This window comes from Drosophila yakuba, chromosome 2L, assembly GCF_016746365.2.
Source record: "Drosophila yakuba strain Tai18E2 chromosome 2L, Prin_Dyak_Tai18E2_2.1, whole genome shotgun sequence".
In the NCBI taxonomy this organism is placed as follows: Eukaryota; Metazoa; Arthropoda; class Insecta; order Diptera; family Drosophilidae; genus Drosophila; species Drosophila yakuba.
In genome coordinates this window covers 18,209,358-18,225,936 of record NC_052527.2, presented here as the reverse complement: position 1 = coordinate 18,225,936, position 16,579 = coordinate 18,209,358, and the positions used below count along the sequence as shown (strand labels likewise).

Genomic DNA, 16,579 nt, shown 5'->3' with positions numbered 1-16,579 from the left:
GTTAGGCAGCGATTGGGAAATTTTCGGCCTAGAACCTTGTTTTCCAGTCTGCGAGATAGCTTAAAATTATAGACCGAAGCCACAGAAATGAATAGCTAGTAATTAGTACATATGATATACTCGTATAATATAAAGTTTTCTAGCACAAAAGGGGTACTGATTAGATATTGTCGTATATACATTGAACTCACCTTCTGAAACAAACTAGTACTAGTTTGCAATGCTAGTTAGTTAGTTAGTTGTATTCTTAGGACCTTCTTTTTGTAAAAATAGTCTGCTCACTAAACACTCCTCTGGAATGTATGCGTTTTCCCGAGTGGAAAGGAAAGGACGTTGAAAGGACAAGGAAACCATTGGAATCTGCGGGGGTGGCTAAAAGTTACATACATACACACTGCGAATGGCGCAATTTGGTGGGTGGTTGGGTGGTTTCAGTTGGGTGATATAAAAAAGCGCCCAACTACTTCATGCCCGCAAATTGGGTCAATCGATAAAAGAGGCAGCGACGGAGGCGTCGACTGCGGCACATGCGCCAAAAAGGGGCGGGGGATGGGTGGGTGTGGCGCCCAAGGAGCTTTTCCAGCGCTTTTCCTTTTTCCGAGAGCCTGTTGTTGGTAATCCAATTGTAGGTGGGCCAGAAGCGTGCTAGATACATGGGGCCCTGTAATGTATACACTGCACATAGCAGTCATGTGCCTTATATACATACGGTGTATATATGTACATAGGTGGAAGTATATAGAGTACCCTTCCTGCGTTACATGGCTCCAGCAATATGGATTACATCACACGAGGCTCTGCAGCCCGTTCTGGCTGTGTGTGTATATGTGTGTGTGCGACTTTTAATATTTTATAGGGCAGCTGTCACTGCTCCACTTGCCACCCAACAAAACCCCCAAAGAAAACCACCCGTTACACCCACTAACTGCGGACTGGAGAATCGGAGTTTGGGGCATGTTGTCGTTGCAAACTGATAAAATACATAAGTAAGGAGCCGTAATGAATGTTTCTCTTCCAGGGCTGATTAAATTTTTGCCAGCAATTCCAAATATCTTATCCCCCAGGAATGTTAAACATTGCGGTGCAAGCAAAAGTTTCCCTGCAACTCGAAACCTTAGTCTGAGCGCTCCAAAATTGATTTTCCAAGTGCTTGGGGCCACTCTGTTTCAAGAGTGGCAGGAGAATGTTGTGCTCTTCTGTAGTGTTTTTGGTACAATATATAAATTTTCATAAAACCATAGAATTAATTATTGCTTTTTTTCAAAAAGCTTAGGCCGCATGAAACGCTTGATTCGCTTCTAAGAATGCGAAAAAGTCGAAGTTTCTTAATTATAATAATACAAAATTCTTTATGCCGCCGCATCTGAACCTGCAACAGAGAACTGCAGCACCCGCTTAACACTCTATTTGCGACAACAACAGGCACTTTATCTATGTATCTGCGATTCCTCATACTATTGTTATCAGAGTTCGAAACCATTGTACATACATGTAATTTTACATACAACGTACACCAACCGCTTACAGAATCCATGTAGAGTTAGAAAAGGCTGATATGGCATCGCTGAATGGGTACGACGTGGCAGCGCTATTCCAAAAGGCGCGTATTTCAAAAAAGGTAGAGTGTGAGACTTACGCAAACTTAACAATTGCCATAAACTGTTACTTAAACTTTCTTCCCACTAGCAATAAGAAAGCATAGGCAGTAAATGGGACACTGGTTGATATTATTTGAAATATATTTTATTGGTAGGCAGTTTTGAAGAACATTTTTAATGACATTTATATATAATGAACATGTTTCAAATAATCATTTTCATCTCGCTTTCATTTTGCTCGACTTTCTCCCATTTGTAATATTCTTCTATGTATGTATGTATATAATAAATTTATTTACTTTATTATTATAATATTTTCCCACCTCACCTCTAATCGTTTACTTTGTTTAGTTGCTGCGGTTGCGTTTTTTTTGTTGTTTACCTTTTTGTTGCTCTTTTTTGTTGTGGTTGATTCTTAATTTGGTTTTGTTGTTTTGGTTTTTGTTTTGGTTTTTGTCATATACCTTGTAAACTTATGTAGTTTCATATATGTATAATTTATATATATGTGTGTATATATAATGGCTTACTATAAGTTACTTAAAAAACATTATATAATAAATATTTACTCGTACTTTATGTATGCCTCCCCTTGTTTCCTTTCTTATTTTTTGCCTACTCCTGCTTAAAGTCCAGTGCTCAGATCGGCAAGATTTATTTATTTATGGTTTCAAATCACAATTTGGGAAAAGAGTTTGGTAGAATGCAAATTCTACGGCACAGTGTGGTCGTTTAACTATCGGTGATTTTCGCAATCTATTGACAAGTCACACTGTGCCCAAAACATGACTTAGTCACTTCACAAGTCCAAATTGTCGTTCTGAGTACTGGGCTTTACCTCATATATTTGTATAATATATGTATGTGTATATATATATATCCTTTTATATTATTTTATTTATCAATAATTATTACCAATATCGTAGATCACCAAACTTGTTTAAAAAAATGTTACACGAAATTGTTGTTCTTCTTTTACTTAATGCTTTTGTTGCTCATCTGCGGATATTTCGGTATCGGTTTCAGTTTGGGGACTTTTTTTCTGGGGGTCTGGTTTTTTGGTTGTCTGGGGATCTAGACTCCTCTGCTCTGCCTCCTCCTCTCCATCGAAGTGTTTGCTCTGACTACGATCTTCGGCTTTGATCTTGATGAGTGATGCAGTAGTAGTATCTATATAATTTGCGCTCTCTTTCCATATCTGCTATGTATATATGCCTTGTTTCCCTATATTCCTATATTCATCTATCGTCGTATGCTTTGCTCTAGTCATAATCGTAAGTATTTATATATATAGGTCTATGTACAGAGAAGTACACACTGGGGCTACAATTCTTCGCTAGCATTATCGATAGGTAACGCTCGACTCCCGATCGAGACTCTCCCCTATAAATTCATTAATCTGCCAGCAATCCTCGCCTGATATTCGGGGTTTTGTTTTGCGAGAGAGTGTCTGCCTATATTGGGTTTACAATTTGCTAAATTACATTATACGAGAATTGGGGTTTGCTGTTAGCTCTTTTCTGTTTTATCATATATGTATCTCTTGTTATTGTTATGTTCGCTAGATTTGTATAGAAAAAGTTGTCGAAGCTTTCCTTGCTATCCGATAGTTTCGTATTTGTATTTGTAAGTAGGGTACACGACGGCGGGGATAATATGATTAAAGTGTTACGGCAAATACTATAGTAGATAGACCGTTAGTTCATGTTCTTAATCTCAGTTTGTTCGTCACTGCTGCTTCTGCTGCTGCTGTAATTGAGACTATCTAGGCTAACAATACGATACGTGGTAAGTTAAGTTAAGTAGTTAAAGGCAAACGTTTCTTCCTCTATAACTGCAAATCGAGATCAAGATCGAAGGTGAAAGTGACCGGTAACCAGTGACCTGTGACCTACTAATCGAGTGACCAAGAAATCGCTCCCAAAATGTCGGTTCGCGTATGTGATATCTGGGGGGCTTAGTGGACATGAGATTAGCGCCATCTCGACTCGGATATGTGGGCTTCCATATAGCGGCAATGGATCGTAATCGAGGGGTATATATTGGGGGCATCCAAAGGGTGTTCAGTGTTAACGTGTATTTGTGGGTGATTGTATTGTCAACGTGGTGTGTAATTTGTTTGCACCTTCGGTAGCCAAAGTGATGTGTCCTACGGTGAAGTTTGTTCGGTTTGATTTGTCGATAGTAATTGTTCTCGTGTTCTCAATGGTCTGGATATAGATTGATGATTACATTATATCGTATATCATATATAGTATATTATTTCATATATTATACAGCTTCTGTTATGCTTACATAACTAGACACCTATGTACACTTCTGTCGAGCACGAAGATGTTGCTAGCTTTTACTTTTTACTTTTTTACTTGACTCGCGAACTCGTATGGCTTTCTGCCCTCCAGCCGCACCAAAACCCGAGGTTCCTGGTATAGGAACTTGTTAGGGAACTCATTTGGCGAGAGGAAAAGCAGGACCCTAACTTATGTACACAAATCGAACGATTGCGAAACCGAAAAGAAAGCGGAGAGTGCAGCTCTATCGTAGTTTACTTGGTCGTTAATCGATTACCTAAAAGGTCGAGGGTGCTTTTCCAATTCAACAATCGATCGTTCTAGAATGGGTGGAAGGATCCGAGGACAATGAGAGCGCTAGGGTCAGCTATCCTTCGTTTCTGGGGCTATGATATAGGCTTGTATGATATGATCGTGGTGTGCCTCTTGCTGAATGTCTTCGTGGTTGGTTTCTTTGGTAACCGAAAGTCAAATGATATACTAATGATAGGCCCTAGGATTAATCGGATCTTACATTTCCCCATCTATCAACATTCTTGCTTACACTGGCAGTGATAACTCCATACTTCGTTCTTCTTGCTTCTTCACTTCGATTTCTACTTCCTTCAAGTTTAAATTATAGGGAACGAAATGAAAAACACTAGTTCATGCTAGTCAATATGGTACTCTATAGTTTGTACACATTCGCAACTATTCCTCTATAGCTATGTATGCATTACAGGGGCATAAGTCCTTCATGTCTGATAACAATAACACTTTCGCTCCTTATCTAAACCAAAAGCAACGTTTCGAGTGACCTGGACTAGAGTGGAACTATCGATCTACAATAAGTACTACAAGTACTATACTCTTACTATGCGCATTCACAGCTGACTTGGGTAAAGCTTGCGTAGTGGACTCGATCTATTTAGTCGGGGGCTAAGGAACGTGGGGGTATCGTGTAGATTTAACTAATTAAAATAGAGATTGCACTTGTTGTAGTTGACGTTCGAGTTTATTTTATCGATAATATCCATAATAGCTGAATGGTAGGTAGTGATCTTCCTTTGGGGTCTGCAGTGATAGTTCTTTGGTACACGGTACACGGCTAAAGGCTAGGCAATATAATTTTATAATCGCAATAATTTTACATATGGTACTCGTATCTATATCATACTTGTATAATCTGTGGTCTATCATGTATTGCTCTACGTAGTGTATCCGTATCTGTATCTATACCTTTCCGCCATGAGTCCGATGCGAATGACTTATGTACAGTGTGATTGATGGGCGTAGGATGCTCATGTTTGACTAACTATAACAGAGGCTAGCATACATACTATATATGTATGTGTGTATATATCGTCGATAATTGTAAGTACATGCTGCACTTTGGGTCCAATGCAGCACTCAATTAATGCAATTACTTCGCTGCCTTTCTTCTCGTTCAACTTCAATGCCATAACATTCGCCCAGTGGGAAAACTAGTGACTAATGGGTGGGTCCTACGGAAATATGGGCATGGGGATGTGGATGGGGATGGGGATGGGGATGCAGTGCCCGAGGACGTAGTCTACGTGCTGCAGATCCGAGCGACAGAGAAAGAGTGAGGGACAGAAGGACTCTCGAGTGGGGGTAATTGGGCTAAGAAGGAGTTGGTGTTTGGCTAACGATAAACTTTAAGTTGAGTTCGATTTTGAGTTCGAAAAGGATTGAGTTAGTGAGTTAGAGAGAGTTAAGAGAGTTTACAAAGTACGCTATACGAGCTGACTTTTAAATGCATCCACAATTTGAGTATAGCGGCAACCTAATTACACAATACACATAAATATCAAATAATATGCCTTTCGCATTGCATTTACATAGTGTCATTTACAAATGTGTGTGTGTCCCTGTGTGTTTCAGTGTGTGTAGAGTGTATGTGTGTGAGAGTCGTAGAAATACTGCATAGTTGGTATTGGTATCGGCATCGGTAGTATACAAAATAGTAGACAGTGCTTTTGGTAACTTCTTGCTGTTTTTGGTTTTCCATTATCGCTTTGGGTAAGTAGTACGGGTAAAATCCTTTTGCCTCATCTGCATCACTAGATGTGTGTGTCTGTGGCTTCGCGAGGGCACTGTTTAGAAAAAGCTCTTCAAGAAGCCAGCTGGCCCAGCCTGAAAAGGGATACGGATCGGGTATTAGCCATATCTTTGGATACTACTAAGTGGATCCTAACTTACATCCTGCTGTTGCTGCTGCTGCGTTTGTGCTTGTTTGACTTTGGCTTGAGCGATCTTTAAGGCTCTGAAAAAAGGATAAGGCATGAATTTAGTGGGGGCGCTTAGGAGAGAAGCCACTGAGACACTCACTGTTGCAAATCCATGATGGTCTTCTCCTTGGCGTTCTGCTCCTCCTGCGACATTTGTACCAATTGCAGCAAACGCTCCGTTTCGGTTGCCGCCTTCTTGTGCTCCTCCTTTGTATTCTGAAGCTCCTTGACGCATCTGAAAAAGAGTTGCAACAACATATAGTACGTGGTATTTGTCGAATAACAAATAAAAAAAAACAGTCAGATCCTATCCAATCTTTCCACTCCCGTTTGTCCGTATTTCTGTCCGTATAAACTTTAAGGCGTCCGTATTTTGAGATTCGTAACTTAAGTTTCTGGAGGCATTTAAAGGGTAGCTTTATAATCGAGGTAGTTGAGTATAGCTTTCCTAATGTTTTCGTAAAGCTAAAGTAAGTCGCATTCCGCGCTTTATCTTTATCTCGTGACAAATAATAAATATTAAATGAACGTATATTTTGAAACAGGGGATCTGCCTTGGTAAGAAGATATTTCGCTGGCTTGTGGAACACTTACGCTTCCAGCTGCCGCTGCGTGTCCATGAGCTTCTTGTTCAGCTCGCCGGCGGCCGCCGCTCCGCCTCCTTGCGTCTGGAGGGACTTCTCCAGCTGGTCCATCTGCTCCTTGCGCTTGCGCAGCTGGACGTCGAAATCGGCCATCTTCTTCTCCTTGTCCTCGATGTCCTTGCGCTTGGCGTCGATCTGCTTGCGCTGCTCGTCGATGATCTTGCGCTCGCCCTCGGTGGCCTTGGCCTGGTTGTCGATCTGCTTGCGCACCTCCTCCAGCTGCTTCTGCTGCTGCTCCAGCTGCTGGCGCTGCACGTCGGTGGCGCCTGCTCCCGCACTGGCAGCCTGCTGCAGTTGTTGCATCTGCTGTTGCAGCTGTTGTACCTGCTGCTGCAGTTGCTGCACTTGCTGCTGCGCCGTTTGGAGCTGTTTTGTCTGCTCCTGGTTGGACATCTTGAAGGGGGAGAAAAGCGATTACCGGATATATGATTGTGCAATGGCATGGTTAACCCACCTTGCTCTTCTCCAGCTCCGTGACCAGGAGCTCCAGCTGCTGCTGGAAGCGATCCCGCTCGGTGCACGCCGCCTGCAGTTCGCCCCTGACCTTCTCCAACTCTTTGGCGTCCGCTCCGCCGGCACTTGCTGCGGACTGCTGCTGCTGCGCCGCCTGCTGCGCCGCCTGCTGCGCGGCCTGTTGCGCCGCCTGCTGCTGCTGTTGCATCTGCTGCTGCATCTTTTGCATCTGGGCGTGCTGATCCTTGATGTGTTGGTCCATAAGCTAAACCATTTTATTGCATTAGAATCTTAGTTTAGTTTCTTTAAGATGTAATAGTGTAACTTGGAACTCCAATAAAAACTCCCATTCAAAGTAACGTAATTTCAAACGCAATAGCCAAATGATAACATTAAGTACTTACATATTGATATAAAAAATTGTGGAAATAAGTGATTCAATGTGTTAGAAAGTATCAGAATGTTTAGTTGTGTTAAGGACCAATTCCTCATGCGCATTGTGTCCTGTAGTAGTTCACCCACATCGATCCTCACCTGAATGCGCTTGTGCATCTCCTGGGCAGCCTTGTCGGCCATGTCGGCGCGACCCTTCTCCTGCTCGATGACCTTGCGCCATTGCTCGATCTCCTCGCGACTCGCGCCCGCCGCCGCGGCAGCCTGGGCCTGTTGGGGACCGGCGGCCTGCAGGGCGCGCTCCGACTCCTGGAGCTTCTGCTGGAGGGTCTGGATCTCCTTCTGCATGGCCTGGATCTCGGCGGGAGAGGCTCCGGCGGGTGGAGCGGCGGCAGGCGGCAGTTGGTGACCGTTGCGCAGCTTGCGGTTCTCCTCGCGCGTCTTCTGCAACTCCGCCTCTGCGTTCTGGAGCTCCTTTTGGAAGTTCATGAGGATCTCCTGGCTCTTCTCCAGTTGCAGGACCAGCTGCTCCCGCTCCATGGCCAGCTGCTTGACGTCTGACTCCAGCTTCTGGACGTGCTTCTCCAGCTGCGGATGGGGGGCAGAGCCTGCTCCGCCGCTCCGGCTCGCTTGACGCAGTGCCTCCCGCTCAGCCTCGGCCTTCTCGAGGCGATCGTGAAGGCGACCCAGCTCAGCACCCATGCGCTCGAACTCGATGCGCGTGGACTCGGTGTTCTCCTGCTGCTTGGCCAGATGCATTTGCGCCTTCTCCAGTTCCTTGGCCAAGCGACCGGCCTCCAGCTCGGTGGCGTCACGCGACTGCAGCGCCTTCTCAAGGCGATCCCGCAGGCGGTCGATCTCCTGCCGCTCGCCAGCGGACAGAGCGGAAGAGGAGGACGTCGACGCTCGGACCGGATCGCCGGGGCTCACCGAGGACTGTTGCAGGCGCAAACGATCGACCTCCTTCAGTAGCTTCTCATGCTTGTCCCGGGCCTTCTCCCGCTCGATGTGCGCCCGTTCCAGCTCGGATCGCTGCTTGTCCTGGTTGGCCAGCATCTTGGCCACCTCGCCCTTCGATAGCTCCAGCTGCAGGCTGGTCTCGTGCAGCTTCGACTCCATGTTCTGCACCTCCATCTCGATCTTCTCGTACTTGTCCTTGTACTTCTCGAAGGACTCCGACTCGTACTGCGACTTGCCGCGGATGGTCTCCAGTTCCATAAGCGTCTTGTCCAGCTTCTCGCGCAGCCGCTCGTTCTCCTCCTTGAGGCGGCGCGTCTCCCGGCCAAAGGTGTCTGTGTCCTGCAGTTTGCGCAGCTCCACCTGGCTCTTCTCGTAGCGGTCGCGCATTTTCTCAAGCTCCACGGCATAGTGGGCCGCCTCCTCCTTGGCCGCCTCCACGCTGGCGCCCGCCTTGGTTTGGGCGGCATGTGCCCGCTCCAGTTCGTAGGTGACCCTCTCCAGCTCGGACTGGAAGTGCTCCTTCTCGCCCTGGGCCCGCCGAATGTCCGTTTGCAGCTTGTCGAAGCGATCGCGACTGTGCTCCAGCTCGCTGCGCGCATTGTCCTCGCACTCCTTGGCGCGGCTCAACTGGAGCGCCGCCCGATCGCAGGCCTCCTGCAGCCGGGTGCTCTCGTCCTGCAGCTTGCGCAGATCCTCGCGAGCCTTGCTGGCAGCCAGACCAGATCGCTCCGCCTCCACCTCCAGGCGGGCTCTGTCCGCCTCTGCCGTATCGCAGCGGGACTGAAGGCGATAGATCTCGTTCTGGGCCCTGTCGTACTTCTCCAGCATCTTTTCAAACTCCTTGTTGGAGGTGTCCTTCTCGTCGATCAGCTTCTGGCTGGCGTACAGCGCCTTGTCCAGTTTCTCCTTGAGGATCTCGACTTCGGTGACCGCATCGTCGCGCTCCATCTGAAAGAAGGAAGCGATAGGGCATAAGGGGTTAGGTCTGGGACATTCGGGTTTCCAATGGCAATGGTAGCTACGGATTTACACAAACAGCCAATTGTTCTGATTTCTTAATTCAGTTCTCATGCGGTTTTTCAAACAATATGCAATACAGACAACGTATTTTAGTATAGAGTTTAGTAGGGTGATAGCCAATGGTTTTGGGTTTCGTTTTCGAAGAGGATACCAGAAGAAGTTGCCTTCGCTGTCGGGGGCTTGGGTGTCAATTACCTGGAGTTTCTGCTGGATGGCGTGCGACTTCTCGTAGCGCTCCTTGAGGACCTCCAGATCCGTTTGCATCGCCTCCCGGTCGCGGGCGGCCTTCATGAGGAGGGTCTGTGCCGATTCCGAGCGCTCCTTGAGCGTCTCCAGCTCATCGGAGAATTGATCCCGCTCCTTCTGGATGCGACCCAGTTGCACCTGGTATTTCGTAGTTGTGTGGGTGTTTTAGTTGCGAGTGTGAGTGTTGTGGGGTGTGACAGTCGAAAGATAGTTACGCATACGTAGATATATATGTTAGGGATAAATAGTTTTAGTTATGTACAAGGCGGGTTAGGGTTGGTTAAGGTTGAGGGTTGAGGGTGTTCTGGGTTAAGCAATAGCAATCACATCGATCTAAGCGAGGTTTCAGTGGCATGTCGGTTAATAGTTTACTCTGGGGGTTAGCACAACACAGTTACGGCTACAGTCACAGATGTTCGGTTAGCTAGTCTCTTCGAAGATGGGTGTATGTGTGTGGATCAGAGAGTGTGTGGTGTAGGTGGTTCTGGGGGCAGCGACTGGGACGGGGATTGAGACCCGGGCATACCTGCGTCTTCTCCAGCTTCTCGCGAATGCGATCCGTGTCCAAGGAGAGGGTCTCGCGCTCCTTCTGCATCCTGGCGGCCTGGCCCAAGGCCTTGTCCAGCTGCGACTGCAGGTTGTCGTAGTCGTAGGTGAGCTTCTCCTTCTCGAGCACCAGGCGGCGGTTCTCCGTGCTGGCCTTGTCCAGCTTATCCTGCAGATGATCGACCTCGTTCTGGGCCTTGTCCAGCGAGTTTTGCAGCTTCTCGTGCTGCAGCTGCGACTTGCCCAACGTGGCCTGGGTGCGCTCCATCTCCTCCTTGATCTTTTCCACCTCGGAGAAGGCCTGTGCAACGGATGGTGGTTTGGGTGAGTGAGTGAGGGTGGTTGGTTGGTAGGTTGGTTGGGTCTTTCATGGGGTTCATTGGGGGTTTTATTCGGATTTGGTTTTGCCTACCCGATCGCGGTCGGCGTGGATGCGAGAGACACCGCTCTGCGCCTTCTCCAGCTCCTGGCGCAGACTCTCCTGCTCACCCTGGGCGTTCTCCAGCTTGGCCTTGAGTCGGTACACCTCGCCCTGGCTCTTCTCCAGCTTCTCCTGCAGGGCGGCCGCCTCCTCGCGTGCTCTTTCCGCATCCGACTGTTTTCGGGTTTTGGTTTGGTCGGTTTTCATTATCAATCGATCGTGGGGGATCGAAGGGTTTGTCATGTTGGCGGGGGGTAGAGTGGATGTTGGATAACGGATATTATTTACAGGCCATTATGTGGGGCAAAGGTTCTTAAATGACTGATTCGACTGACTGACTGATAGACTGACTGACTGACTGACTGAATGTCTGACTGATTAGTAGACACGAAACAGAGAGGTTAAGGTGACAAACGACAAATATAACGACAAAAAGTACTTAAATTACGATAACGATTACGAACACGATCACAACGTCTAGCGAGCGATAAGGAGCGATTTATGCTGCGAGCTGACTTGGAGGGAGATATAGAGCAGGAATCAAGAGGAGGAGGAGGTGGTTAAGAGAACAGAAGTGCTTGGAGCGAGCTTAGGAAAGATTTGGGCCAGGAAAAGCTTAACAGAAGGTATAGAAGGAGCAATACTGAGGTTGTAAACGGAAACAACAGTGGAAACAGCTAACAAAAAATGTGAAAAAAAGGAATAGATAAAGATATCTCAGATAAATGTAAAGGAAACAAAAGGACAAATAAAGTTCGGTGAACTAGCAAAACAAAGACGAAGTTTAAAGAAGTTTAAAGAAGTTCGGTGCGAAAAAAGGAAAGGGTGTAGCTGGGTAATGGGTTGAAACAGGCGGACATAAAAACACTGGACGAAGTTGTTATGGGGCACATGGCGGGATTTGGAGCATGAGTTCGCGATGGATTGGACGACCACAGATGGCTCATTAGTGCAAGAGGAAAATTAGGGAAAATTGGCGAAAGTGCGAGAGCAAAGTAAGGCAAAGTGTGCGTAAGAAATGCTGGCGGATGTGTGGGTGTCAATGCATTAGTTGGCGCGCGAGAGCAGTTAAGTCAATTAGCTGGGCATATCAGCGGCCTTCCGCTTCCTTCAGTCCTTGTACGTGTGTGCGTGTACGTGTGTGCGTGGGTCTGTGTGTGTGGGGGGGTAAAAGTCCAAGAAAAAGCGCTCCTGGAGCTGAGCTGCTCTAAGGATACTTTGTCATACTTTGCTGTCATCCGGTTTTCGGGGCAGGTTGCTGCTCTCTTTTCCAAGCAAACCGGAAGAGATGAGCTCGAGGCTATATCGTACAAGGTCAATGATGTATGTATGCGGGTGTGTTCGCTATATTTATAGGCACGTGTGTATGGGTATGTGCGTATGTATATGCTGGTATGGCAATGTTAGTACATCAGGCAATGCAAGTTACATTAAATTGAACAAGTGACAGATTGCAACTAGCTTTGGTTATCTTTTTGGGTTTCTTTGGATTACTTTGGATTACTTTGGCATAGTCAGATGCAGTTCAAGTTTGCAATCGAATTCAATTACGGTTAGTTGCGTTACTAAAAACTTGTTTGATTGATTGATTGCTTGGAAGCGGTTTACTCACAAAACGTTTTTCAGTTTCGCCCTATATTTAGAGAATGAATGTAAGCACAACGGTTTAGATAGAGTTTGGTTTTAGTATACATGGTCTCAACGGCGGCATTTGCAATTTGCAATAAATTTCTTTACAATTACGATTACATTTACAGTTTACGATTTACTAATACGGTTACGGTTACGTTAGAGTTAAAGTTAAAGTTACGAAAGAAGCAAACATAAAAGGATTTAAATCCCTATCCTTTATCCCCGCAAAAGGACTCAGCGTGTTTGCCATAGCAAGTGCTCGGGTGTGTGTGTGTGCTTGTGTGCGTGTGTGTGTGGTTGGGGTGGCATGTTGCAGCAGAGAAAGTTATAGACAGGTGGGTGGGGGACCCTTTGACTTTTGTATTTGCATTGGTGTGTGTTCTGTGTGGGTGTGTAGAATCTCCTCATGGCCAGGCGAAAGTTTTCGGTCCATCAACAAAGCACACGCACACCGAGATATGTACATATACAGCATACATACACACAGACACAGTTGTATGTGGGAATTGCACTTGCAGTTGCGAGTTCGCAGTTCGATTTATACATAAAGTATACGTAAATAATATATGTAAAGCTAACTAAAAGAGCATTCAGATATGCATATCGATATATGTATATGGCTGTCTCGATTCGCAGGCAAGTGGGGGAGCATATGGACCATACCTGTGTGACTCTCAGCTCGGCCTGGGTGCGTCGCAGCTCCGCTGAGGCCTTGTCGGCCCGCTCCTGGGCTCGATCCAGTTCCTGGGACGTGGTCATCGTGGTCCTGCCAAAGGTTGTCTTTCGGCGGAAACGGGAAACATTCAAATTAGTTGGTTGGCCATGGATGGGGCGATAAGGATAACGAGTGCAAGACAACAATCGAAAGCAGTTCAAGGCATTAGCATATGTGGTCAAATTTACAGAGATGGTTTCGAATACGTGGGACTTGAGGTGATGAGTGGGTGAGTCGGTGAGTCGATGACTCGATGACTCGATGAGTGGATGAGTCCAGCAGGCAAGCTGTTTACAATGGATGCAAATCCAATCCATGAAGCTGTGAATGATTCAATGGGAGTTCGGCATTTTGGATTTCGACACACGTGTCTCTCATATTTGGGTGCATTTGACGCTTGGTTCTCTAGATTCGGTTTGTATTTGGGCTGCTATGGCGCTTAGTGAACTATGTGGTGGGTTAGGCTGGGTCAGCGGCTTTGGCCGACTTACCGATATCTTGCCCGTTTCGAACATTAACTTTTGTACATTCTGCAAAGTACGATACGAACATATTTATATCTTAATCTTAGGGTACGCTTATACGAGGGTATGCATGTTCGGCGGCAATTTAACTCGTTCACACCTCCCACTGTCTGCACAGCGATTAAATCAAAACCCAGCTATGTAGGCGAGTGCTGCTAATCCTGTCTAAGTATCTAAGTGCGCAATATGTCAGGGCTTTATCGGATCTGAAATCGTTGTTGGTGGTGGGTGGTCGACTAAGTTCGACTTCAGCCTGCTGGCTCTAAATGGCGAGTGATGGTCGGTGGAGGGCAGGCAAACAAAGTACTACGTGTTTTGGGTGGATGAGTGATAGTTACAAGGTTCTAGATAGGATGCGATACGATATATGTGTCGGCGATACATCAAAGGTGCGATTTTGCATAATAGCGATATTCCATATTCGTTTTCGATGAAACTAACCAACAATATTACTTTAAGTTTGATCTTTGAACAAGGCCAACTCTGTGACATTACCGAAATATTACTCGATTTAGTTTGATTGAACTGTACAAATTTAAAACCAACAATTTCGGCGGTCTTATGGGAAGTGAAAGGATTTCAAACTACGTTACTCGAAAACTACGATGCTCGATATTATGCAATCTAGTTGGTAATTGGAAGTTTGGAAATCGGATTTTTGGGCTTACTTTGTGTAGTGTGGTCTGTTCTTCTAGCTGCATCTATGGTTTATATCGGGTGAGTTTTAGATTTCAGGTTGATTGGTTGTTGTAGTTATTATAATTGTAGTTGTTGTAGTTGGGTAGTTGGTAGTTGGGATGCGTAATGTGTACATGTAAATACATATTCAGATACAGATATAGATATAGATATAGATGTAGATACAGATAGCACATAGATATGTGTTGTATGCATATGGGTTCATAGATTATCGATAGCAGTATGTATGCAAGTCTCTCGATTATATGTACACAGCGCAAACATACATACGAATAGACTGATGATAAGTTATTGGGTGAATGTTGGGGAAACTGGTCATAATGCACGAGTACCTGCGAACGCTCCAGATCGTGTTTCAGCCGCTCGTTCTCCAGCTCCAGGCGGGCGATCCTCTGCTTGGTGGACTCCCAGTCGGCGCTGCTCCTGCCCATTTCGCAGGTGGCCTTCTCCAGCTCAGCCTTCGACTTGCCCAGTTCGCTCTGCGAGGCCTCCAGCTTGATCTCCAGCCGCTCCCGCTCGGTGACCGCCCGCTCCAGGCGCGTCTGCAGCTTCTCCACCTCGCTCTCGGCGGCCCGCAGCTTGATCTTGTAGTCGGCCACCTCGCGCTCGTGAAGATCCCGCTCCTCCTGCTTCTCGTGCTCTGCGCGATCCCGCTGATCCCGCAGCTGGGCCATCTGCTTCTCCTTGTCGCCGATGGCCTCCTCCAGGCTGGTCAAGGCGCCCTCGGAGCTGCTGTGGTGCGCCTGCATGGCCGACAAACGTGCCCGCGCCATATCCACCTGGTTGTCCTTCTCCTTCAGCAGATCCTCCAGGTTTTCAATCTAGCATAAGAGAGCGGGAATTGAGCAGCGAACACCCATAAAAAGGTAACCTCATAATAAACTCTGCTGACTCTTTTCGATCTGGAAAGTTTTTGGTTGCTCAGCAGCTAGCCAAGATATTCTCTATCACTTTCAAAGAAGCCTATGAAATCTAACTATATATACCTTAAGATTGTTTTTGAAGATTGTTGTAAGCAGGCTATAAAATTGTTGTTTCTAAGAATTAAAGGGCTTAACATAAACTTGTTATACCCGTTACTCGTAGAGTAAAAGGGTATACTAGATTCGTTGAAAAGTATGTAACAGGCAGAAGGAAGCGTTTCCGACCATATAAAGTATATATATTCTTGATCAGGATCAGTAGCCGAGTCGATCTGGCCATGTCCGTCTGTCCGTCCGTCTGTCCGTCCGTCTGTCCGTCTGTCCGTCTGTCCGTCTGTCCGTCCGTATGAACGTCGAGATCTCAGGAACTACAAAAGCTAGAAAGTTGAGATTAAGTATACAGACTCCAGGGACATAGACGCAGCGCAAGTTTGTCGATTCAGGTTGCCACGCCCACTCTAACGCCCACAAACCGCCCAAAGCTGCCACGCCCACACTTTTGAAAATTGTTTTGATATTTTTTCATTTTTGTATTAGTCTTGTAAATTTCTATCGATTTGCAAAAAAACTTTTTGCCACGCCCACTCTAACGCCCACAAACCGCCCAAAGCTGCCACGCCCACACTTTTGAAAAATGTTTTGATATTTTTTCATTTTTGTATTAGTCTTGTAAATTTCTATCTATTTGCCAAAAAACTTTTGGCCACGCCCACTCTAACGCCCACAAACCGCCAAAAACTGTCCTTCGCACTTACACTAGCTGAGTAACGGGTATCAGATAGTCGGGGAACTCGACTATAGCGTTCTCTCTTGTTTTCTATTTAGGTTTAAGTAGAATTTTCTGACTGCTAGTGATTTTATAGTATCGTTATCAGGGATCGCTTCAAAACATTCAAAATTCCCTCCAGGTAGATTTAAGCATAATAATGATCTCTCTAGTCATAGCCAACAAATGGTCTCTGAAAGTGGGAAGGGTTGGGGATTGGATGTCTAACCTTGCGCTGCAGCACGCTGATCTTGCGGTCCTTGATGTCCATGTGGTCCTTGATCTCGGTGAGCTCGCTGGTGAGGCGGTTGCGCTCCTGGACCGTCTGCAGGGTGCCCTGGGTCTTCTTCTCGATGAGGCGGTTCTTCTCCTCGAGGCGGGCGCGCATCTCCTCGACGTCCGTCTGCAGCATGTTGTAGTGCTCCTCTTTGGCACATAGCGACTCCTTGAGCACCGCTATGTGCCGCTGGTAGTCCTGACGGGAATTACTTTACTGTGCAAACGGAAAACTTGGACG

General features: G+C 46.3%; 1 protein-coding gene across 23 annotated transcripts in view; it reads right to left on the bottom strand.

Annotated features, from left to right (window-relative positions):
• Positions 1 to 2,646: 2,646 nt before the first annotated feature.
• Positions 2,647 to 16,579, bottom strand: part of LOC6528766 (trichohyalin) — a 37,777-nt gene continuing 23,844 nt past the window's right edge. For 6 of the 23 annotated variants that reach the window (XM_039371604.1, XM_039371615.1, XM_039371618.1 and 3 more), the window contains 14 exons: positions 16,292 to 16,537; positions 14,706 to 15,194; positions 13,642 to 13,680; positions 13,099 to 13,215; positions 12,416 to 12,436; positions 10,795 to 10,977; positions 10,363 to 10,683; positions 9,786 to 9,974; positions 7,752 to 9,518; positions 7,219 to 7,482; positions 6,715 to 7,157; positions 6,221 to 6,355; positions 6,092 to 6,155; positions 2,647 to 6,025 (listed from right to left, as the gene is read on the bottom strand). In XM_039371604.1, the coding sequence (XP_039227538.1) occupies positions 5,990 to 6,025; positions 6,092 to 6,155; positions 6,221 to 6,355; positions 6,715 to 7,157; positions 7,219 to 7,482; positions 7,752 to 9,518; positions 9,786 to 9,974; positions 10,363 to 10,683; positions 10,795 to 10,977; positions 12,416 to 12,436; positions 13,099 to 13,215; positions 13,642 to 13,680; positions 14,706 to 15,194; positions 16,292 to 16,537 (4,314 nt within the window). In that variant the 3' untranslated portion in view covers positions 2,647 to 5,989. Of the gene's footprint in view, positions 6,026 to 6,091; positions 6,156 to 6,220; positions 6,356 to 6,714; positions 7,158 to 7,218; positions 7,483 to 7,751; positions 9,519 to 9,785; positions 9,975 to 10,362; positions 10,684 to 10,794; positions 10,978 to 12,415; positions 12,437 to 13,098; positions 13,216 to 13,641; positions 13,681 to 14,342; positions 14,376 to 14,699; positions 15,195 to 16,291; positions 16,538 to 16,579 lie in introns of all 23 variants that reach the window. The other 17 variants (XM_039371606.1, XM_039371624.2, XM_039371626.1 and 14 more) reach the window with 14 other exon arrangements.